At 38.6% G+C, this 23,725-nt stretch overlaps 1 protein-coding gene across 5 annotated transcripts in view; it reads right to left on the reverse strand.

Annotated features, from left to right (window-relative positions):
• The window catches only part of CARMIL1 (capping protein regulator and myosin 1 linker 1), a 189,726-nt gene that overhangs the window by 74,159 nt on the left and 91,842 nt on the right, over positions 1–23,725 (reverse strand). For all 5 annotated transcript variants that reach the window (XM_036398485.1, XM_036398468.1, XM_036398461.1 and 2 more), the window contains exons 9-16: positions 22,085–22,160; positions 19,404–19,492; positions 14,327–14,421; positions 10,692–10,778; positions 6,910–7,013; positions 4,901–4,978; positions 4,709–4,785; positions 3,673–3,777 (exon numbers count right to left, since the gene is read on the reverse strand). In XM_036398485.1, the coding sequence (XP_036254378.1) occupies positions 3,673–3,777; positions 4,709–4,785; positions 4,901–4,978; positions 6,910–7,013; positions 10,692–10,778; positions 14,327–14,421; positions 19,404–19,492; positions 22,085–22,160 (711 nt within the window). The remainder of the gene's footprint in view (positions 1–3,672; positions 3,778–4,708; positions 4,786–4,900; positions 4,979–6,909; positions 7,014–10,691; positions 10,779–14,326; positions 14,422–19,403; positions 19,493–22,084; positions 22,161–23,725) is intronic.

Below are 23,725 nucleotides of genomic sequence, written 5' to 3' on the forward strand. Positions count from 1 at the left end.
AGATGAACTTGTCTATCTTTCTTACCCAGATGTGTTTTTTATTCAGTCAGGCTGGCTGATGGTAAGTTTGCAAAGAGCTTCTGAAGCATTTCCAGGAAATAAAAAAATCCAGTGCAAGCATAAAGGAAGTGCAGATTAAAAAAAGACACACAGTGCTGCTTCAGTTGTACACTTTTCACAGGAAGAAAAAAAAAGTTTTTTTCCCTAACCTCTTCCCTATAAATTCACCCTAAGAAAATCTCCTTATTTCTCAATTCTTTGTCATGAAAAGGGCCTTCAAAGGGCCTGAAGCCAGACATCTTATACTTACACTTGGCCACTATGTTTAAATCACACACATGGCAACACATGGAGAGGTTTTATCAACTGTGCATGATGCAGAATGCAAGAATTGGCCTTGCAATTAGCATTTGCATGAGAAGCATATCAGAAACTTGTCTTGTTACAGCACTGACAGATCAAAATACAGTTTTTGGCAATGTCTGTAAAATTCAACAAAAATGCCAACTTACACTTCAACAAGGACGAGAGCACAAACTCCCTCCATTAAAAAATGGTGCAAAAACCAGTGAGCTGCAAATGGAACATTAACTATATTACCTATGTACAAGGTATATACCCTCTCTCCACCCACCACATGGCATCCTCATCGTACAGCTTTATCAGCAAACCTGCTCCCTGAAAGGCTTGATTTACACTGTCCAAGCAAGTCCATGTCCTTCACAGACTGCACTGATTAACCAATACCTTTAAACTCACCGAGCTAGCACATGCAATTAAACATACCACAACTGTAGAGCTAAAGGAAGGGTATAAAGAAAACAAATAACAATTAATAAGGGGAATTTGGATCTCAGAATGTCAGGTATCTGCATTTTATCTATTTCTTTTTTTCTCTAGGCAGGATTGATCTTGAATCACACATTCAATTTGGTGACCTCTGGTTCATGGACACAAACCAGGAGCTTCTCTTTTGTCACTGGACAGCTCCAGCTCCAAAAGCTTTTTGACATAAGCTCACAAATGATGCCAGCAAAGTACTACTATACACCGTAGTTTTTAATTTTTTTCTTCCTGGAGCCATCTCTCATGTGCTCTTGCAGTCTTGCAAATGACAATTTTCTGCCTGAAAAGAGGTGTTTCTATCTTCTTGTGTTTAACCACCACTGTGATCTTGACGGCTCCGGAGAAGGTTTGTAATTCTTGCAGTTAAGAACAAAAGGCCGAGCAGCTGTCCCACAATACACATCCTCAGTCCTTTTAACACCAGATTAACTTCCACAGGACATTTTTGAAGTGGATTAGTCAAGCCATGTGGGTTTTGAGAGGTAAAGCAAGGTGTCCTGCAGATCAAAGTCCTCTGTAGTGTTGTGACACACTCAGCTCAAACTGAATGAAAAATTTAGGTCAGAGAAAATGCACATCACAGAAATTGCCAAAAAGTACTAACTTCTGTCCTATCTCCTAGGAAGAGGTGAATGCTGTCACCAGAACAAAAGCAGTCCAGGCCAAAATACCAGACAGCTGAGAGTGGCACGGATGCTCTGAGACCATTCATGTCCAGCTAGACTTTGCAAAGATGCCCCTCCTCGGAGCTTTCTGAGCTAGTGAAAGAGCTTTCTGCTCTAGCTCATCCTATGCTCCCCATCACTGCCTCTTTACTTCCCCAACACCAGTCAGGCAACTAACTCCCTCCAACCCAATTCAGTCAAATTGAGCCAGATTAACTTAAGCGTTACCAGAAGCAGTTTTTTGCTAATGCATATTTTGACTGAAAAGGACTATGAAAATGCCATTTGCTGCCCAGCTGGCAGGCAAAGGGCCCCAAGTTTTTGGGATAAATTAATATAATAATATCTTTCATGAGCATAGGTAGTTGTACAGAACTCACCTGCTCACATTCCTCATACCGTAAGACATACTTAACATGATAAGAAGAGAACCTTAATGTTTGCTTCTCGCCTTTCCTAATCTCTGGGGATATATTCAATGTCCCACAGTATTCTCTTTTTCTTATCAAACCAATACTGTCTTCTGTAGTAGTCACATCCATCCTTGTTTTTCTGCCCTCCACCATAGGATCAATAGCTCTAAATTAATCAGAATCAACCGTGTTTCAAAAAAATCACATTGTATTTGAAAACACATCTGTACCACACCTCCCTAATAGTGGCAAAGTCTGAGCAAGCACAACAACAACCAAGAGCATCATATAGAACAAAGTGAAAGATCAGAGCTAAAATGGCTGCTGCAGTTGAATATAGATTTCAATCCACTGCACCTGACTTAACCATCAGGCTCTTCTCAGAGGTGCCAAGCAACGAGACAAGAGGCCACAGGCAAAAACTGAAGCATAGGAAGTTCCACCTGAACATGAGGAAGAACTTTTTTACTGTGCAGGTGACTGTGCACAGGAACAGGCTGCCCAGAGATGTTGTGGAGTCTTCCCCACTGGAAATATTCAAGAACTATCTGGATGCAATCCTGTGCTATGTGCTGTAGGATGATCCTACTCAAGCAGGGAGATTGGACCAAATGACCCACAGTGGTCCCTCCCAGCCTGATCCATTCTGTGGCTCTGTGATATTGTACTGCCCTCTTCAATACTGCATTGTCTTACGAAAAAATACTCCAAAATGACATACACTTCTCTTTCTGCTGTTGCATTTGTTACTCTTCTCTCCCTTAGCTTCCTGTAGAGTGTATCAAAAGCTTTCCATCTCATTCTCAATAACTACTCTTGATATCCTACATCTGTAATTTTGCCATCAACTCCTGTCCATCAGACACTCCCCATTACCCTTCCCCTCAGAAGGCAGGCTCCCAACAATACAAGGATACATCCATGCACGTATATCCATATTAAGATTGCAAAATAGGTACTGAACATGTCTAGAGATAAGGTTATGTGTATTTTAATGCATATTAGTTAGGAAGAGGACACTTTGAAAAGAGTCCTTTCTTTAATTAAGCCAAAAAAACACCAGTATTCTGCCAGAATCACAGATAGCATATCCAGGCCTCTCTTGACTTTAAAACACACTTTAAAAATTTCATGTCTGAAAATCTCAACACAGTTCAAATCCAGACACATCACAAGAAGGGTGACAGTGCTTCACAATTTCCCTCAGCCTACAGAACCTGTTAGTCACAGGCTGGGTGACATACAACCAAAAGACTCATTCCACTTAGCACTCCTGGAAACTGCTGCCATTGTCTCCTCCCCCGAAAGGAGAAGAATACAGCTCAGTGCAATAGGTTTCTCCTCCCAAACACTGCAACAGGTTCTGTTTCATTATGGCTGTTGCAATAATGCAGTCCCAAAAGAATGGTGCTCACACAAGCCTATAATCCCATTTCACTGTGAAGCAGTTTTGTTCGTAAGCTACAAAGAGAGAAATATATGCCAAAAAAATGCTGACAGAAGCTAAACAACTGTGACATTCCCAGAGCAAAAAATATGATTAATAGCCTCAACTGTGAGACTGAAAGAACATTTTATGAATGTGTGACCATCACAAAACTCATTCTTCTAATATCAATAATGTACAATGGGGGAAAAAAAAAGAAGAAAGCAAAATTCTTTCCCCTTCCTTTTAAATATGAGGCACTCATATAACAAAAATGCAAACTAGGTTTTAGGCACAGGAGAAAATGAAATTAAATTCTTACTTTAGAGGCTCAGGAGGGAGTTTAGTTCCTGAAAGGTTAATCTGCATCAAAGCAAGTGAGCTGCTGAAAAACTGTTTGAAGGAGGGAGGGACTTCTTTTCCTTTTCTGTAAATAAACAAATTCATTAAGAAGTAGCATTTAGACACTCCTCATTGCAATAAATAGTGAACGCAAGCCATCAGAAATGTAATGATCTTTTACAGTTTAATTGCTCTACCTTCGGCAGTTCTGTAATCAGTGGCTCTCAATTAGCTTAGAATTATAATGTCATCAAAATGTTGATTCAACAAACAATCCTCACAACTGCACTGCTGCACAGAAGACTTTACTATCTACCTCCTGTTTGGTGAACTACAAAGAATGATCATTTAGATCTGGTTAATAGTGAACATACTTACATCTCACAAGCAGAAGATCAAACAGGACACGAACAAAACCCTGAAATTGCTTTTTCATCACTAGAAATAATTACTCAATGCTAGAATACCTTAGCATCAATTAGGTGTCATCTCTGATAAGGACCCAAAGCTTCAATCTGAACAAAATGGAACCTAATATTTCCTACAATGCAAGTACTCTAAAAAGTAAACATTCAATCTCAAAGACTTTCAAAGGGAGTTCCTCCCAGAAGAAGACAAAACAGGAAAAAAAGCATTTGTACCCATCATCAAATAATGGAAAATACAAACTTTAAAAATCATATATAAAGAGGAATCAAGTCAGCCAGACTTCAAAATGTGGTGCTTTGCCCTTTAGAGACAAAAGATATATACAGACTTTCTGCTGCATCAGTATCATACAAACACATATTAGACAAGGTAGCTTACTTTACAGGCCTTTAGCAAAGAGCAGAAAGGGAAAGAAAATATTTTGCTTAGAATAAGTAGTACCTACTTCATCGAGCACTAAGACTTCTAAGGCTTTAAAAAAAAAAAAAGCCTTAGATTTATTCTTAAAAAGAAAGGTGCTACATAAGTGCAAAAAATCATAAACCAAAATACTGCAGGAATTGAGGGTAATGACATTTAAATTGTACCTGTGAGAAAACAGAGTCCTTGAGAGGCTAAGGACAGCTAGATGCTGAAGACATCCACGAAGGAGGGCTCCACACACCTGGTTCAAAATAAGGGCAAATCATTTTACTTTATATTAACCTAAAAAAGTACCTAGGGATAGAAGGTGGGGAATGTTTCCTTGGTATTGAAATAGCAACAAAAATGGTCTTTACCATATCTAGTGCACACTCCGTGTTGGATAAATCCAGATGAACAAGGGCATTTGGCTGGGCCAAAAAATTGTACAGGCTCTATAATTATTTGACAGAAAGAGTTACAGATGTTAATTTTTATATTATGACAACTGTTACTGGATCACAACCTGTCATTGCATTTTTGGCTTTTACGATAAAATCACCTGAAACTTCACCTAATCATACAAGATGTTTTATATTTGTAGGCTTTTTTTTTTTAATAGTGGGAAAATGGAGCTCAGACTACATTTACCCAACATTTTCTTAAAGAACAGGTCTTGAATTACTGCATTTAACTTTCGTAGCAGATGATAATTAATTAAGATAATAATTAAACAAAGATTTGTGATGTAACTCAGATTGCTGTTACATTTCAGAAAGGCTAATTGGTTCATAAGTTAAAGCCAGACTCCTTAAGCATGAGGGAAACAACTAATTTGCACCTGAAGTCCATGGTTAGTTCTTAATATCAGCTGCACATTACAGGTTTAAGGGAGAATACAGAACCAGTAACAAGATTTTAACATTGATGCCTTCAGTACTGCCTAGAACATGTCATGTAAATGTTAGCATATGTAAAACTTCTTACTATACACTGCTTCATTTTGGGCTCTTTTTAGTCTCAGAGAGCAACACAGAAAGATAAAAGTGTGACCTAATTCAGAGGAAAGTGGAAAGCTCAACTCCACATGAAATCCAGACAAACAGTGCACACTTAACATTTCTAAAATAGATCCATCTTCCCAAAAACTAGGTCATTTAGCCCCTATAACTACAATGCAAGAGAGGTCCTCACTTTGAAAATTTCTGTACTTTCATAGGGTTTATTTTAATTGTTAAATAATAGGATTTCCTTGCTCCTGTTAGAAAACTGATTCCACAGATTAAGAGACCTCAGTATTAATAATCTTTGAACCATCCCTCTGACAGGCTGAGAAAAGCCCAATTTCCTGCATTTATATCTTAAAATATTGTAGGTAGACCTTAGGTTTTTTTAAACACTGCCCTCCAAAGATTTATTTATTACATTTTATTTTACCTTTTGTTTTTACATTATTTACTATGTTATTCTCTCAGAGTAATTCACTGTGTGTCTTTACTTACATTTAACTATTTATTTGCTACCTTTAAAACCCTGTTGTCCCTCTGACCCTTTCACCTCACGTCTGAAAAGCCTAGTTCTCTGAATATGTTTATGAATCTGCAAGTAAGATATGTGAAAAGGCCACATCTGACTGCACTTTAAATGATGAGATTGGTTGACCGTAGTTTTGCATCTTCTAGATGTTCAATTCTTAGAATTCAAAACCTGACAGTCACATGCACATAACTTTTGATGTGAAAGAGAAATGCAAATGTAACAGTCAGAAAGTGAATATATACTAATTGAGAAGTAAATGGATTTCGTTAGGGAGGAAATAGAGGTCCACCTTCATGGCAATTGATAAACTGAACAAAGGACTCTAAAAAATAATTACATTCTTCAAAGAATCACGTGTTTCAACAGCACATGTCAACGAGGTGCCCAAATTTATTTATACAAACAAAAATATTGAAAAGCAGTAATTAATTCTTTACAAGTCAAAAGAGATAATTTGCTAACAGCCTTCCGATGAAAAATTTGTAATACTCTTATCATTAAAAAGATGATGAGGGCTTTTTAATGGCATTTTGTCACTTTCAAACACAACTCAGAGAGAATAGTAAGTCCACTGGAAAAAAAATGGTATCCTTGCACTTTTCTCATGTATCAGGATAAGCCAAAGACTAAAGGCATAAATTAAAATTATGTGGATTTTTTTTTTAGTTGTGTGGGGCAGTTCTCTGACTTTATTCCAAAGAGTAGAAATAAAACTGTTATTTTCTATCCCTACTAAAACTGTACAGAAATAAAGGCCAAAGAGGATCTAAACCAAAAGGTTTTGCCTGTCTCTCAAACATTAATTAACACACGCATTCATTACCTCCCATGAGAGGAAAGCACTTACTGAGAGATCATCTCCGCGGAGCGCGTTCCCTGAGAGGTCGAGATAGACGAGCGTGCTGGCGATCAGCGAGTTGGCACTCAGTGACTGGGAAAGGCTGTTCACCCCTGCCAAAAAAAGGGGTCACAACTCAGCTGAGCCAGCTCCACACAAAACTGGCCCAGAGCCTGCAAGTGCACAATTTCAGTGAACGCAGACACATGCAAATGTTTAATGACCTCCTACTGCCATCACTGTACTGCAGCTGAGGAACACAGATCACCAGGCAGGTATGGGACCTTTCCCTGACACAGCATGTCCAGTTCCCCCTGGACCACACTTTCCCAACTGCCCTGATGGAGCCACAGTGTGTTATACGTCCCAGATCCAGGATGTATCCAGATCCATTTTCAAGCAGATTTTAAAAACACAGTTTACTCCATAATGTTAAGCCAGTGTCTTCCTACAAACAATTATATTTAGATAAAACTATCTGTGGAAGACCAAGTACATTAACAATTATAATCGCCGGAACTTCAAAAGCAACTGATGAGACCTAGAAATTAAAAATACTTCAATTCATGTATTTGCCTCTAATTTCATAAAAATAGTTAATTAAAAGTACCATGAGACACATAAAGACTCTCAGAACAAACACATATTTTTCAGATTAAAATTAAAAAGCTCACATTGGGAACAAAACAGTCAGGGCTTTCTTCCATTGAAACTTTTCAGCTTTTCAAAATACAAATTAGGACATGGCTATTTCTGATTCCTTCAAATCTAAATTTCATCTGAGGACTCTGCAGCTTATCATCAACTTATCAATTTATTGTAGATTGTCTTTGCTGCCTTTCAAGCACTACATGCATGCTTTTCTTACATGTATAAGCATCACTGTGTCCTTTAGTTGATGCAGCAGTTTTTTTCTAAGTGCCTGGCCAAAGCTATACAGAAGGCAAGTGATCTACTACACAACATTCAACGATTTCCCAAAATTGGTCAGTGAAATTAGATGGGCATTCAATGGATAAAACACATCCAGTCTTCACTTAAAAACTTACAAAACTGATTTGCCAGTGAAGATGTGGAAGAAACAGCTAGCAAGTTACCGAAGACAAAAATACTGATGTCAGTGCTTTAATTTTCTGAGCTTTCAAATATTAAGAAAGTCTCCCATATTAGTAGTGTGGCTCCTGGTTTCAGGAAGCTTTTGAAACTGGAAAGTAGCAAAGCACAGCAACACCTTTGTCAAGTCTCAAATCTTTTCTGCTTAGCATCATTTTTCTTGTAGCCTGAGATGGTGTTGTTGAATCTACACACTGTTGCAAAAGGTAAACTGCAAACTAATACTTTTTGAAACTTGGAGAGATCTCAAAGCTCTGTTTAAATATTTGACATTACAGCTTTGGACTCACTTTAGCGAGCCTTCTCAACAACATTTGCCAGCAACACCAAGAAGAAGGAACAAATGCAATTTTGTCCTTGTTGCTCGATGGTACCTTGTTATCAGCTGGGGTTCCAGCTGGGTTAAACCACCAGTAATTCAGAATGTACAACCAAGAACCAATTCTGGGAATTCAGAAGCAGTGTCTTGACTTTGAGGGAGAAGAAGAGCTAGCAAACAATTAATAATATTGCAGCTTGTTTCATGCTTGAGCTAGCAAACAATTAATAATATTGCAGCTTGTTTCATGCTTTAAAAGGGCCAACTGCTCAAAATCAGCCACATCAGTGAAGGCAAACAATGTGAATGAGGGATTTTTTTAATTAGCCTCTGGCTTGGACACAGAAAAGCAAGCTTTATCTTTGAATGACTATACTAGAATTTTCCATTTAACCAGAATCTTCAAATCAATAAATTTATGTTTGAACTTCACACTACCTCATACTATACTCTAACAGTAATCTCACTTTCATTTGCAGACAATCTTTTATGCTCTTTTACCACTCTCAGGAGGCTCAGACTGTTAATAGCTCTCAGGAACTTGGAGATAACAATATTTGAAGAAAGATCAGCTGGGAAGTTGCCACCTGAACTTCACTTGTCAATCTCAGAAACTTATCTCAAATAGAAAGCACTTTTAAAATAAGGTCAAAGCCTGTGAGGTTTTGTTCTGAATTTATGAAAAGCTTAAAAAATTAACAAAAAGATAAAAGAAAAAAGAAGAGAAAAAAAGGTTGGAGTAACAAATACATGCACTTTGGAGTCTACTGAATCCAAGATCCAGGGATTCTTTTAGACTTTCTCCACAGAAAGTATTACAAGTTCAAAAATAGCCTCCCAAGTTAAAACCAAATCATTGCTGTCTTCTTAGGTTAGAGAGGAACTGACAGCTTTGCAGCAACCTGAGTTGCTTCAGGTCCTGACGGTTGTAAAAATTCCCATTTTAAGACATGGCATATACTATTTTTACGAAATACTGAGGAGCTTCCATGGGACAACATTAATGGTAATGTGTTAATCTGAAGGTCATCAGTATTAGACATACTGGAAAATATTTTCAGCTTTTGCTTAAAGATCATCTTTTAAAAGGATGTTAAAAACCTTCAGATTCTTTTAATAACCTCAGAATTCACTTTCACTGACAAGAGATGTGTGGGTGAACTTCATCAAGCTGGCATTCACTCTTTAAGAAGAAGGAAATGTTGCTAGAATGTTCTCTCGACTCAAACTTCAAAATCGCTTGCTGAAATAATTCAGCTCGCATGAAGGAAAGTAGAGAATGAATGAACATACTAGAACTTCATAAATTTCTGTTAAATTCACAAGTATCTCATTTCAAGAGTACATGTTACATTAGTCAAGATTCTTAACCAACTGTCGTCAAAAATTGAGTTAGCAGTAGAAAACAACAACCTCAGAGTTCAATAAAAGTATTTTTAGTGAAAATCATTATTGAATAAACTCATGTTAGGATTCATTGTTTATGTAAGCATAAGAGCCATAGGCACCCATAATAAAACAACAAATAGTCCTTTACCCCACCCATATTTCCCCAGGTTAATCCTTGAAGCTAAGGAGAATACAGAATCTGCACTTCACAGAGCAATAATAAACAGGATAAAAGGGCATGGTGTCTGTCTGTTATCAACTGATGTCCTTCATACTGCTAACTCAGTCATCTTTTCCAGGTCATCAACATCTACAAAAAAGCAGCAATAATGTCACTGTGGTTTTTCTCTTTTTAACACCCATTACCTATACAAGGAGACCCTGGGTTTGTGCCATCTGTGCAAGAGGTCACTGCTCCTATTATTTGTAAAACAAAAATGTAAAAAATCCTGAAAGCTTCTGGCTTCTGCTTCACTGCTGTTATCACTTTTAAAACATACAACCATTTCAATTACAATATAAAATCAGAAATTTGTAAATTATAAAACAAAGAAGTCTTTAGTCAGAGCAAGTCACTCACCAGCTATTGTCACAATGCTTGGTTTCATAAAAGCACTGTGTACAAAACATTTGGAAATTCCCCTACACATTTTTGCTTCAGACATTTTTTTGAAGTGCATATGAAACACATCTGTCATGTCAATCCTAATTTCAGTCTTCCTTTATAATACAGGTTCAAAGTTAACCCTTACAGAAGCAAGTCTGAGTTTATCAAAGTGCTGAGGGTAGTCAAAACCCAGCCCAAGGGTTCAGCAACCCAGGACTGCAAAAAAAGCAGCTGCACTGTTGAGAAAATACATGTAAATAATTAACAAAATGAATAATTTTATAATCTGTTAAGAAAAAGTATTCTTTGTATGTAAGTCTGAAAGTTTTAGAAGAGAAAAAGAGGCATATTTATAAAACCTACCTTTAGGTGACAAGGAGGTTTTAGATAAATTTAAGTGCTTCAGTCCCTTTGGAAGTTTGGCGAACTGGATGCTCAAAGATGACACACCTGTTGGGGGAGCAAAGACAAAACAGATGTTTTCAGGTGAGCTCTGTGACCTCAGGTTTTCCCAGCAAATCTCAGCAGGGGCAAACAGCACCAGTGACACTTGAAGAGGAACTGCACTCACTGTGCAGGTGGGCCCTGTCATTTTATGAACCTTTTACTGATGTAATCAAGATCCCTGCTTTGCTAACCACTGAACAACAGATAGGAACCTTTGGTTTTAACCATCAGTAATCCTCCTTAATTAGTTTAAAAACTTTATAATACACACGTACTTTTGGGAAGGAGTCAAAGTGAAGCTATTACACACACCAAGCAGTCAGCATTTGGAAAATCTGGAAGCTTTATGTTTCAGGAAAAAAACTAAATTAAAAAAATCTAAGTGCAAACTAAAACCCAACAATGGTGTTTCACACAAAACTTTAAACTATTTTTATTTTCTTTTAAAAGGAAGGGCTGTCAAGGCAAGAAAGGCACCCACATTAGCCAACATCACCCTCTTTTTCTGAGGCAAACCCTAAGAGCCTGAAACCTTTACCAAGTCATAATGACCACTTAATTCCCTTACAGCAGCCTGCAGGCTATCAGCCAGGACACAGGCTTGGAAATGCCACAACTGCTTGCAATCCTAAAGAGTAAAAACCTATTAAGATGCTGAGACTGGACTACCTCAGCACAAATTCAACAAAAGAAGAAAACCATAAGAAGGCACTTTGCATTAAAGCCTTTACCCAGTGTGTCCAAGTTCCTGACTCTACAAATTTAATGCTCCATTTTAAGCAAAAGATTGATATTTGATTAAGGGGCTACATCCTAAATAACAATGCAACTAGGCTGTGAAATATTTATTAGAGTAATAAATCAACATAGAAACTCCAGGCTTAACCTGAGGTGTGAAATACAGAAGTCTACAGCAATTCATTTGGAGAGAAAAGGGCACAGAGAAAGAGGGTGAAACCTTTTACTTGATTGAAAAGATAGTAATTAAAAAACTGATACCCTTTCCACATACACAGACATGGAACAGTCTGTGAAACTGTAGGTCACATATCTACATTTACTCTGGTTTTATTCTGTTTTACTTATCATTGATAATGGAGGAGCCAGCTACCTTGCACATACTGTGGTAGGGTCTTTTTTAATGCTTTTTGTAAAAGCATTGTGTGCAACACCCAGGCAGCTCAAAACAATACACACTTTTTTATTTATATTGCTAAAGCATTTGACCCATGAGACCTTGGAATCATTTACTGTAAAGCACAAAGGTAACCATATACCTTCACCAATTTTCAGCAAGAATGAATCAAATCATACTAACAGAATTTTCTTCCATAGCTCTATAAGGACAATCACTATCACTAAGGATACAACAAATGTAATTTTTGCTATAAACCATTTTTACTAAGAGCTGCAGTAAATAGTTTTTCCTCTCCATCTTTGTATTTAGCTAACAATCTCCAGGCTAATTATTGTTCTAGCCAAGCTAAATAATTTTCACATCTTACTAGCATGGGCGTTAAGTTATAAGATATGGAATCAGGGGCAGAAAAGAAAAACTGCTTCTGGTTGCTCTGGCCCTTGGACACCCGTTAGGTGACTCATTTTTGCTAATGGCATAACAGAGATGAGAGCTCACATGGCAGAAATGCAGTTAGCTGTAGCTGCATACAGGCACACAGTTTGGAATTTGACTACTACTAGGCTTCAGTATGTTTGTTTTGCATTATTTTTAACAAAATATGAGATTAAATTCTGATCCTAGTAGAGCCAAAAGTAAAGCTGTCATCACTTCAGTGTGGCTAAATTTTTACAGACAAGATTGATAACAAACTTTTCAGGTATTAGTCTCAGAAATAATCTACCTTGTACCCAGGGAATTTTCCTGAATTGAAAAGTTGCAGTATTTGCACATTACAATTATAATTAATTTCTAAGTACTCTATAACCTATCTCATTCTAATGAAAAGGTCAAATCTTAATTGCATATTTGATAGGAGAGGCTGAGATAATGAAAAAACCTTACTAATTTCTCCAAGTTGTAGATTCTACATTTCATTTTTGTTTTATATGTGGATACTGCAGAATGGCTTGAATCTATAGATTTGCTGCAAAGAAAGCACCCCCATGGATATGTTTAAAAAATGAAAAAAGATCCCCTGCACCGTAGAGTAGCCAATGTTCGGTCAATTGTTTTGCTTCCAGGATAAAAATGAGTTTCTTAGGGAAAAAAAAAATATTTCAAATAACACAATCTAAATACACTTCTTCAAAAGCAGAATCAACAATGTAGCAGCCTTTTTTCCAGCTTACAACAGAAATTTCTGTAAAATGCAGTAGGCCTGCGGCACATTGTAACAATAACACTCTTCAGCAAAGCACTGGCTTCCATGTGATGAGAATCTTAACAAGGACAAGCAATAATCAGCAGGCAAGAGGTAATCAGAAGAGTTAAAGCAATTCATGTGAACAATTTCAAATAAAAAAACTACTTAGAATAGGTTAAAAACAAAAACATTATCATACTTGCTTCTAGTCAAAAGAAAAGTGATACAGATGTAGAAGGGAAGAAAACCCCCTTCCCAGCTATTTTTCTCCTCACTGAACCAGCAAGAAAGAAGAGACACCTACAAAATTCTGTGTTAACAACATTCTGAGTCCATCAGGTTGTAATCAGAATGAACAGCTTTTCTATTTTGAATCATGACAGCAAAGAGAATAGAACATTTCCCCCAAACAAACCAAATAAAACAAGAAAAGGTTCACTGTGTAAAATTCTTATTTTTCTTCTGGCCCAACAGGAGCACAAGACAGTCTGATCCTAGAACACTGTGTGCCTGGAATGCATTAAGTGAAGCAAATGGAAATCTCACATGGGCAATGCTGAAGGGTCAACTCCAGACTGAAAGAATGTAACCTTATTTTAAAAATAAATGCCTCTTGGGTGAAAAAAGAGTAGACAAGGGAGAGGAATGACTTGATATGTACTGAAATCATGCCTAGCGGTGCCTAGTCTGAGAAAAGCAGAGCTGTTCAGCTTGACTTTCCATCTTGTGGAGTTAAAAGCACTTTGCTCCATAGGAATGCCAGTTATGCCAGTATTATTGAACATCACCAAGATATCACAACAGGGTAGGCCACCACAGAGCTGAGAAAAAGAGGTAATTTTCATACTGAAAAGAAATATGGCATTACAGCTGAAATAAAAACACAAAACCATCAGAAAAATGCAATCCAAGAAAGTTGCCTTACGCTTCATCTTTCTACTGATTACACTGCTTTTAAAAATGGACACCTTCTAAAAAGTAGAGGGTTTTTTTAAAACAATCACTGTGTTTTGTCTTCCTTTAAAATCCAGGGTTGGTTTCAGACATTGAAATATTTCTCAACACACCAATGGATATGCATGAGTCAAAAAGAATGGCAATTCTCAGTTATTTGTGAACAACAGAAATTTACAGCAGCATTAGCACAAAACAATAACCTATTCTTCAGGCAAAGAATAATCCTCCTATTACATTTCTAGAAAGGGAAAAAAGTAAATGTTACATTACCTCTATCTTCAAGTGGATTGCTAGCAAGGTTGATCGTATGGAGTCCTGAGTTGGGATTATGGGCTAGGGCACTGGCTAGTTTCTGTGCAAAATCCCTGCAACAAAAAAAGAGAGGGAGAAGGAATCCTGTTATCTCCTCTACCAACAGCACATACAAAGCTTAAAAGCATCAAGGGATTACTAGACACAAGTGGCCTTTGCTAGTGCAGAGCACTGATTCCTCGTGGTTCTAAACAACACTTATCTGGCTAATTTGCTATCTTTCACAGGGAGCCACTTTGTTATTTATTCATTCTGTGAGCTAAGAGACCTGAAGAGTATACAATCAAAGACTAAAATGCTTTTGACAGAGATCTGAAGGTATAAAACAGGAGTTACACAGAATAACTCAAAACTTGACCACATCTTCCATCTCTCTGCACGCCACAGGATTTGGAGATACACATCAACTTGCCCACCACCACCTCCTTCACTCACAAGCCATCCTGCTCACTGGCAGCAGCTTTCTGCCAACAGTCACTCAAACAGATGGGCTTTGCAGCACATCCACAAGTATTTCTAACCTTATAAAACAGCAGGAATAGCTCTCTCAGAGAGCAGCAGCACACTGATGAGCTGGTCTTTTGCTTCTTTTTACAGTGAGAAGCATCAAAGGGCATGACTGGCTGATCACAGTGCCAGCAATGGATCCAAAAGAGATGCAGAGTATCAGTTCTGTAACGCTGACAACAGCCAGGCCAGGCAGCACAGAGAGCTTTAAAGCAACCTTAACCAACTATGGTGGGCAAATGTAGTTGCATGACCTCTGCTCCAAAGCCACTTGAGAGGCAAGGGAGCACTGCCCTGTCTGCAAGTGCTCTGCTGCAGCTGGACTGCCACCACCCACAGCACTAAGCTGAAAGCTAGCTTGGGTTTTGTTGCATACCACACTGTCACACTCTGGTGGAGACACATTCCTTGCATGAAGTCAGAAGGCTGATGTCTATCAGCTCTAACACAAATCCTCAAACCTGTTCTTGTACCATGATGTGATAAGGAACTAGACCTTCTGTGAGCCTTTGATAAAGTGAGGCTGTAACTTCAGTGCTCTTACTTCACCTGAGTTAGACACCAAGATAGAAAGCAAAATGATGTCTTGAAATTCCTTCTGCCTTGAAGTATATTATTTCTCCTCCTGTAGGGCAATGGTGGAGAACTACCAAAATGCTCATTAACACTGCTCTCTTTCCTTGGAACAGATCCTGCCTACCACAAAACTCTGTGCTGAGAACCACAGAGGAGGCAGCATCCTCTTCTAGTATTTGGAAAAGAAAGGAAGCTGAACAGCAATAGCCTCCATAGCTTTTGGTTATCTGAGGTTTACAAAGTTTACTGGAGTACAGGGATGCTCCAGGGAAGTTTAATTTCTCTTTGAAACCCTGCGTCCTTCTGGGGCTAGAACTGGTTCCAGCACTGCAGATGCATGATGAAGGGCTGCCTTTAGGAAAAACATATTCTCTTCCTAAAATACAAGCAGCCTGTGAATACAAACACTCAACAAAAGGAACTTCTGGACTTGAAACCTTGCCACCTGAGAGGCCCCAGGGTCTCCTGCTTTGCTACCAGCTGCTGCTGCAGAAGACTACAGATCTCCTGTAGGTCCTCAGTGACATTTGCCAACACTCTGAAAATCCTCCAGCATTTCAAATGGTACTAGATGCCTGCCCTTAGGCATCCGAATCAAGCTCCTTATGTCCAGCCAGGAAAAATGAGGTTTTGAATTAAAAAGCAACAAACCCTTTCCTCTTGAGAGTTTCCTCCTCTTCCTGTATCTCTAACAGATTCTTGTCGTTACAATACTTTGCCTATACCTCCAGGCTTGTTTACAAACTCTGCCCCAGCTTTTACCAACAATATAGGCAGGATTACCAGAGGGTTTTAGACAACTAGAGTCTGTGTGAACTACTCAGCAAAGGCACAGCAAAGCGACTTCCACCACAAAGCACTGGATTATCTATATTGGGCTCAAAGGGCTCCAAGGCTCATTTTGGAAAAAATAATACAAACAAATAACACACACTCTGTGCAATGTCTGCCATAAACAGAGGCACCTTGGCTCTGCTCATGGGGGAACATCTCTTCTCCTCCTTTGTTCACTATTTGTTTCAAGTCATAAAATCTGTTACTTCTTTTAACTGCACACTTAGGAACAGAGCATGTAGTGTAAGTCTGAAACTCCCTGAAAAGCATCAAGCTTTCTCTGTATGCATTACACAGCCATGCTTGGCCAAAACAAGCTTACTGAGGCTTGAAGGTAAAGCTCCAAAAAGATTCATGACAGACTAAGGATATTTCTTCAAGGGAAAGAATACTACCAATCTGGAAATCTCAGACAAACAAAACAATTCCTTGAGATCTGTCTAGACAACATCCCTGTAACAGAAAAATAGAGGATGTGTGGGAGGAAGCAACACTGTTAGGTCTAAGGACATTGTCAAGAAGGGAAAGATAAGACTCTACTTGACTGTCAAAGGCCCTCTAGGCCCTCAAAGTCCAGCAACAGGCACTTCTCTTGTTCTCCATGTGGCAGCTGGCCACTCTCTTTGGAACAGGGCTGCACAGGACCTGTTGAAAGGAGGCAGGGACATTCTGCATGCCAGCTTTCAGAGAACATGGAAGTGCAACAAATAAACCACTAGCACAAACTTCTCCAATCAGGCCTTTGCAGACTGGGAAGTCCGTCTTGCAGTTCCATGGAAATCACAGAATATCCTGAGTTGGAAGGGACTCCCAAGGATTGAGTCCAACCCCTGGTGCTGAACGGGAGTTGGACCCGAACAACTCCACCATGTGCCTGAAACTGTTGTCCAAATGCTCCTTAAGCTCTGGCAGGGTTGGGGCCAGGCTGGCTCCCTGGGGAGCCTGCTTCAGCACCCAACCGCCCTCTGGAGGAAGAACCTTTTCCTAATATCCAAGTCTTTGCCATTTAGCATCTCCCATCAGTGCAGGCCAAAGGCAGCTCCCACCATACACAGCCCGTGCCTGTCAGGCCAAGCTTCAAAGCCTGGTAGACACCAAAGCCCAGCCTAATCAATAAGCTGAGCTACCCACTCAGAAATCAGTATTTTGGTTATCACATACTGACTCATTCCTCTAAAATACCTCAAAGATTAACACTCTTTTCAAGCTTATTTTTTTGGGCCAGCCTGAATGACTCTGCTCTCCCTGAAGTCTGGACATCACAAATGTTAATTAAAACACTCACGAAATCATTAGTGAATGCTATATGCGTTGAAGCCTTCCAGTGGTATCTAAACTGCATCCTTTATGTGTAGTTAAAGCAATAGAAAAGGGGATAAAATTTCCAAGAGCATCTAAACTGGAAAGCACAAATCTTATCAGACAGGGGCTTTCATTTGACATCCTGTTTTTCCCAACAGGAAGTTCACACTTCCCTAGTTCTGGGTCTTTATTACCGCTACTGCACAATAGTTTGCTGTTTCATCATTTGGGAGGATGACAAGTGTTTATGAGGCTGTGGCCCAAACCAAATCACAGAAATGAGTGGCTGGAGATAGAAAAGAACAGAATTATCTTAAACTGACTCTGCTGCAGGAGGAAATATGTTCTTGCAGCTGCTCAGGTTATTTCCTACAGCTTTACTCTTGGTAGCTCTTGCTTAACCCTGGTTTGGCATTTTATCACAGCTCATTAAAAATGACTGGTCTGTAAGCCATGGGAAGGAAGATAGCCAGCAACAACAGGATCTCCTAGCAAACAGATATGAAAAATGGCAAAACTGACAAATGCATCCTTGGCAAAAACAGACAGTGTTGATCAGAACAGATACACACCAAGGCACAATGCCAAACACTCTGCATGTATATGGAGACAGGAAAACCAAAGTCACAGGTTGATTATCTGTCAGGTCCTGTTAAAACTGAAAGCAGTTAATCCAACCATGATAAATAAAGGTAGGCAATGTGCAAAGGTATTCAACATATCCTTTAATATTAATGATTATCACTAGATTTCAAGGCACATACTGGAAAACAAGATTAAAACCAGGGGCTTATGTTTGAATGACAGCTATTAAAGACAGTGCACTAGTTCCCATATTATTCCAAACTCAACCTCAGATTTCTTGTGTCATGTAGGCAATTTTCTTTCAAAGGCATTTCAACACAAAATGCACTTTAAAAAGGAGAAAAAGATCCCAACAATGGAAGAGGAGACAATGTAAGGCACACCAAATATCTCCCATGTGCTCATTTCCCTTTATTTGTAATTCTACATAGTGTTCTACTTCTCCCACCTTTACACTGCTTTTTAAATAAAATTAAAAAAAAAATACAATAGCTCTAGAGTTTATCTTGTCTACATTGTCTTGGACACTACCCTAACACTAAAACAAGCACTACAAGTATAAACTAGCACAGCTGGAAGTAACTTGAACTTTGCTTCTATTTCCTGTGAAGGGGGGGAAAAAAGCAAATACCTAGTAACTACAACTTACTATATTTAAAACATATGCAAGGATTTAATTATATGGCTTATTCCTGTGTATCTTCCCTCTAAGTCTATGGCAAGCCATTAAACTTACTGATCTACTTTCTTCAAAAGAGTTGTTAATGTAGAAGTCCTCTTATATTTGAGCAGACAGAAATCCACATTAAGATAACACCAGCTCATTTGTAAATGAAACAACAACATGTTATGCAAGATGGCATAGTATCCTTTTTTTAACAAAACCAACCTCTGTTTTTTAAATGATAAAAAGGTGTTGATACTCTATTGGACCCATATTTGGGAGAGGAACAGTAGGAGCCAGTTTAAGGTTTATGCTCTCTTTCAATCACTTAGCTCCACTTAGCCCAACCCTCTACGCAGAATCCTAAAAAATACCAGTTGAAAGGGATTTTCTGGACATACAGACCCTCTGGAAAATCTGATAAAAAGCTTGTGACTAGAGGCTCCTCAGAACTAGACAAACATTGAGCACAGCTTTTTAAATGCTTATTCTGGCTAACAAACACCACACATCCCTTTTAGTGGGAGCAAGCAGCACCTGAAGTGACATTGTGAAGGAATTACTTACGTTCTAAGCCCGGCATTCTCTAATACCAGCTCTTCCAAGCGACTGGACCTACTCACCACTCGCAGTATCTGCTCACAGAGATCAGTGGACTGCCACAGAAAAGACAGAACAGAGTTAAAGAACACAAACATGGAACAGACAGTTATCGAGTTAAGCTGTACATTGTAATGGGATCCAGGCCACAACCATCTTCTTGTTATACACAAATAAGGAAGTAAAAATACCAGAAACATTCAGGAGAGTGAACAGAAGACTTCTGGAAAAGACTTAAGAGAAGCAGGAGGCAGACTAAAAGCAAGTAACTAATGAATCAGGCTGCATAACCAAAAGGGGCAGAATTTTTATAATGACAGTGAAAACAATCTAAATCATGTGGTTCAGGAAAAACTCTCACTCAATTTTAAAAGAAATCTTATTCATATGCACACTAGTCCTGCAGAAAAAAGTGGTAACTAGTGCAAAGGAGAATAAAGCCTGACCAGGAATGACAACTAAACACAAAGAAATATGTTAGAAGGCAAACAAACAGAAAAAAATCCCAAAAAACCTCAGGAGCAAAAGTACCCTAGCTAGAGAGGTCCTCCAAAGACTCCCAAGGACTAGTGGTTAAGGGCCAGTATATTTGAATATGAATTCTTCCAGCCTATGGAGAAGCAAATCCCATCTCATGTTCTTACTGCAGTTGAATTCTAGAATTTGCATGGATATTTGCAAGTGCCATGAGCAAAACATGACAACAAAAGAGTTTGCTTGCTCTGCTCATTCAGATAGAGAGATAAAACCCGTAATCATTCAAAAGCCCTGCAATGAACTCTGTACCTCATCACCTTTTATTATAAACTTTTATTTTGCTTCTGGATTTGACTTTTCTTTTTCTTCCCACAGCTCACACTAATCAGCGCTCATGTGACATTCAAAGCTGAATTTTAGTCATGATCATGAAGTGCTGAAACTCTGTTACCTGCCTTTAAAGGCAACAATGTGACATTCATACCAGGGATATCTTTGTCTCTAATGACCATCTGACATTTTCTAGTTTGTGTATTTTTCAGGGTTTGGGGGTTTTTTTATACTTTTAAACTAACTGAATGTCCAAAATAAACCCACCCTAAACAAAATAAATCTGCTCTACCACACATGTAAAATCTTATTAATTCTTTACACAGTAAAGGTTGACAATTTTTGGTGAAGACTGTCAACTCAGCCATCTTCCCAATGCTTTCTTTACCATCCATGTTTTAACAGTTCAGAATATTATCACAATATTTCTACAGTACTGTGACTGCAAGTGGAAAGTTTCATGTCTGTACTGTAAAATCACTGTGGGTACTGTGTATCAAACACAATGTCAGAGTGGGACTCGTGAAACACAATGCACTCGATGGCCTCTGGACATGTCTGACCTCATAGTGACCCTTGGCAGTGTTCTTATGGCATGGATTTACTGCCTAACAATCTATATTTTCTTCATTTTTGACTTAAAAATTGAATGCGTGGAAGAGGTTGGGTTTTTTTGCGTAACTGATGCATTTTCTAGACTGACAAAGTTTATTTGTTTTCCACAGGAAAGTTACTAAGGAAAAAACCCGAAACATTCACATAAATGAATCTCAGATAGATAACAGGGCCAGGTTTTGTTCTAAGCAAACTACACCAGCCAGTCTTCTAACTAAGCAAACTATCTCACTTCATTGAAGCAGAAACTGATTAATTGCATTGTACCTTTTAACAATGTTGATTTTAACAGCAAACTACAACAGCACTAAAAATACCACCACCTTTATTCCATGCATAACTTTGAGAGAGATCTCCCAGTAGGAAAGAAGTTTTTTGCCTACTCTTTTGCCAAGAATCACATAAGTTCCTATTGAATTTTCATTGGAAATGACAGCTTAGCAATATAATGAGAGCTTTACAGATCAATAAAATGGCATCAATTTAAACAAGAGGAAATTTAATATTAATTTTTAAAGGCAAAAAGCTTCTGGAGGCAAGCATAAAAGCAGTTTCTCAAGCAAACCACTAACTCCACCTGTAACTATAATCTTTGGGAGAAATAGCATGTTTTGATATATTTAAATTGTCACTGAATTACTGCTTTTCTTGGCCTTTATTTTAGTAGTCCAACTGGTTTAGACATGCCCTCTTTTTGTTTTTAGCAATGAAAACTGATATGGAAAAATACCGGTGCCACATAACGGTGTTTTAGAAAACTGGGAGAGGACATCATCAAGTTGCAATGAAAATTACACAGAAAAAATGTACTTTATGCAGGAAATAATCCCATAATCTTGGCCGTTTCTCTTCACCTCCAAAAAGCAACTAAGATTTCTGGCTGCTTTGAAGTTACTTTCCAATCAGTCACATAATATTGTTTGGGGGAGTCAGCAATGCCTAATGAAGTTCTATAGGCCACTACTGTCAACCAATGAAGTTTTCAAACTATATAATTTGAAATTTTGACAAGACCTGATTCTCAGCAGTGTTTTTATGGTGCTAACTAACTATTCAACATTTTATACTTTCCTGATATGATTCCAGGATTAAAAAAAAAAAAAATTGGCAATAGATTGCCCAGTTGTACTTGCCAAAAATATTTCACTTTAAAAAATGTAACAGCATCCTTTAAAACACAGCATAGCCTGGTAGAAGCAGATATATTGTTTCAATTTATTACTTACTAATTTCAGATCCTTGGAGGACAGCTTTGTAAACCACTGATTATACTCCAGAGCAGCAACTATAGGTATTAAGTCTCTAGAAAAAGAAAAACACTTTTATACACATTTCATATAACTGACATTTGAAACAATCTCCTAAGTGTTCGCCACGTCTCATTCCCCATAGTTTAGCAATGCTAATTGCCTACCATCCCCATTATAGAAAGCTCTTCATTCTAAAAAACAGCAGCTGCAGCTGCACATCTTCCTCTTATTTTAATAAAAATTTCTGACTGGACAACTGGCATCCATTCTAGTATGAATTTTTAAATCAGGAATTTGTCTGGGCTGCCATTCCTACTTTTAGCATAACTTTTTCTTCAGCCTGTGACACGTTTAAGCTTCTTAATCACCTCTAATTATAATTTAGCATGACGCTAAAAAGCTTTTTGGCAGTCTGACGATTTAATAGAATTCCATGACTGAATGCTTCTAGAGAACACCTCCTTGTCTCATCTCTTATAGTTAAATTCCCCCAGGAAACAGGAGACCTGCAGCAGGATAATGCAACATTCAGCACAAACCCTCCTTAATTGTGAAAGGGATTTCACAAATGAAATTCTAAATTATTCCCATTTTCTTCACTCCAAGCCTCTTAACGTGATCTGCTCTCCCTGTGTTAAGTTTCTCCAGCAGCAGGTACTGATGAATGTCACGTCTGCATGCTAACCCCCAGCAGATTCATTCATCAAGCACTATCACACCATTTAGCTGTGCAGCACTCGGATCAGTTTGGTGCTGCATATTAAACACTTACATACACCTACACAGAGGCTTATCAGCTCCTTAGAAAGTCCTTGTCTTCATAATGAAATAAAGAGCTGTAACATACACAAACTAACTTATCAAACCAGCAAACCAGTGCCATTCAAGCCTGTTTTTCTAGGGAGAATTTTTAAAGTATTGGCTTTTACAAGCTAGTCTAACCCCGCCCGACCCTTCATCCAGGACATATGCAGGTAGGCACAGGTCTGCACTTAACATGCAGCACCCTTCTCCCATGTTCTTTTTATTCTTCCCCTCCTCCAGTTTTTCTCTGCAAACACACAGACACTTCGGGGTGGTTGTTAAACACACAGGAAAGCCAGGAGACAAGGCGACGTCACGTGGACAAGCAATCCACAGGCTATATTGGGAACTGCAGTTGCTACATTTGGAAGTACAAGCATCACTAAGGTAACAGATTCGAAGGTGCAGCATTTTGCAGCAAAAGGCTGTAGGCTCACCAACTGAGAAGCTCATGCAAATAGACATTTTCACACTCCTGCAAAGGAACTAGTGTGGGGTGCCCTTCAAGGATTTAAGCCATCTTTCCATCTTGTTCACAGCAGACATCACGTTGTGCGGTGAATTCATTTCCACAAGCAGAGCAGAGACTTAGCAGCTTCATGGAGTGTATAGATTTATTTCTGTCCACCACGCTGTTTTTGCTCCTACACACACACACACACCACACACATACTTCATCTCCATGTAAAGCAATAACTAACAGCAGAAATGTTAGGTGAGAAAAAAATAACAACCCAGAAGTACTTCCCCCTTAGGCTGGGCAGGCAGGAATCTTTCCATGGAGTATGGAATACCCACAGACAGAGAGGTTTG

This window comes from Molothrus ater, chromosome 1 (assembly GCF_012460135.2).
Source record: "Molothrus ater isolate BHLD 08-10-18 breed brown headed cowbird chromosome 1, BPBGC_Mater_1.1, whole genome shotgun sequence".
Classification (NCBI taxonomy): Eukaryota; Metazoa; Chordata; class Aves; order Passeriformes; family Icteridae; genus Molothrus; species Molothrus ater.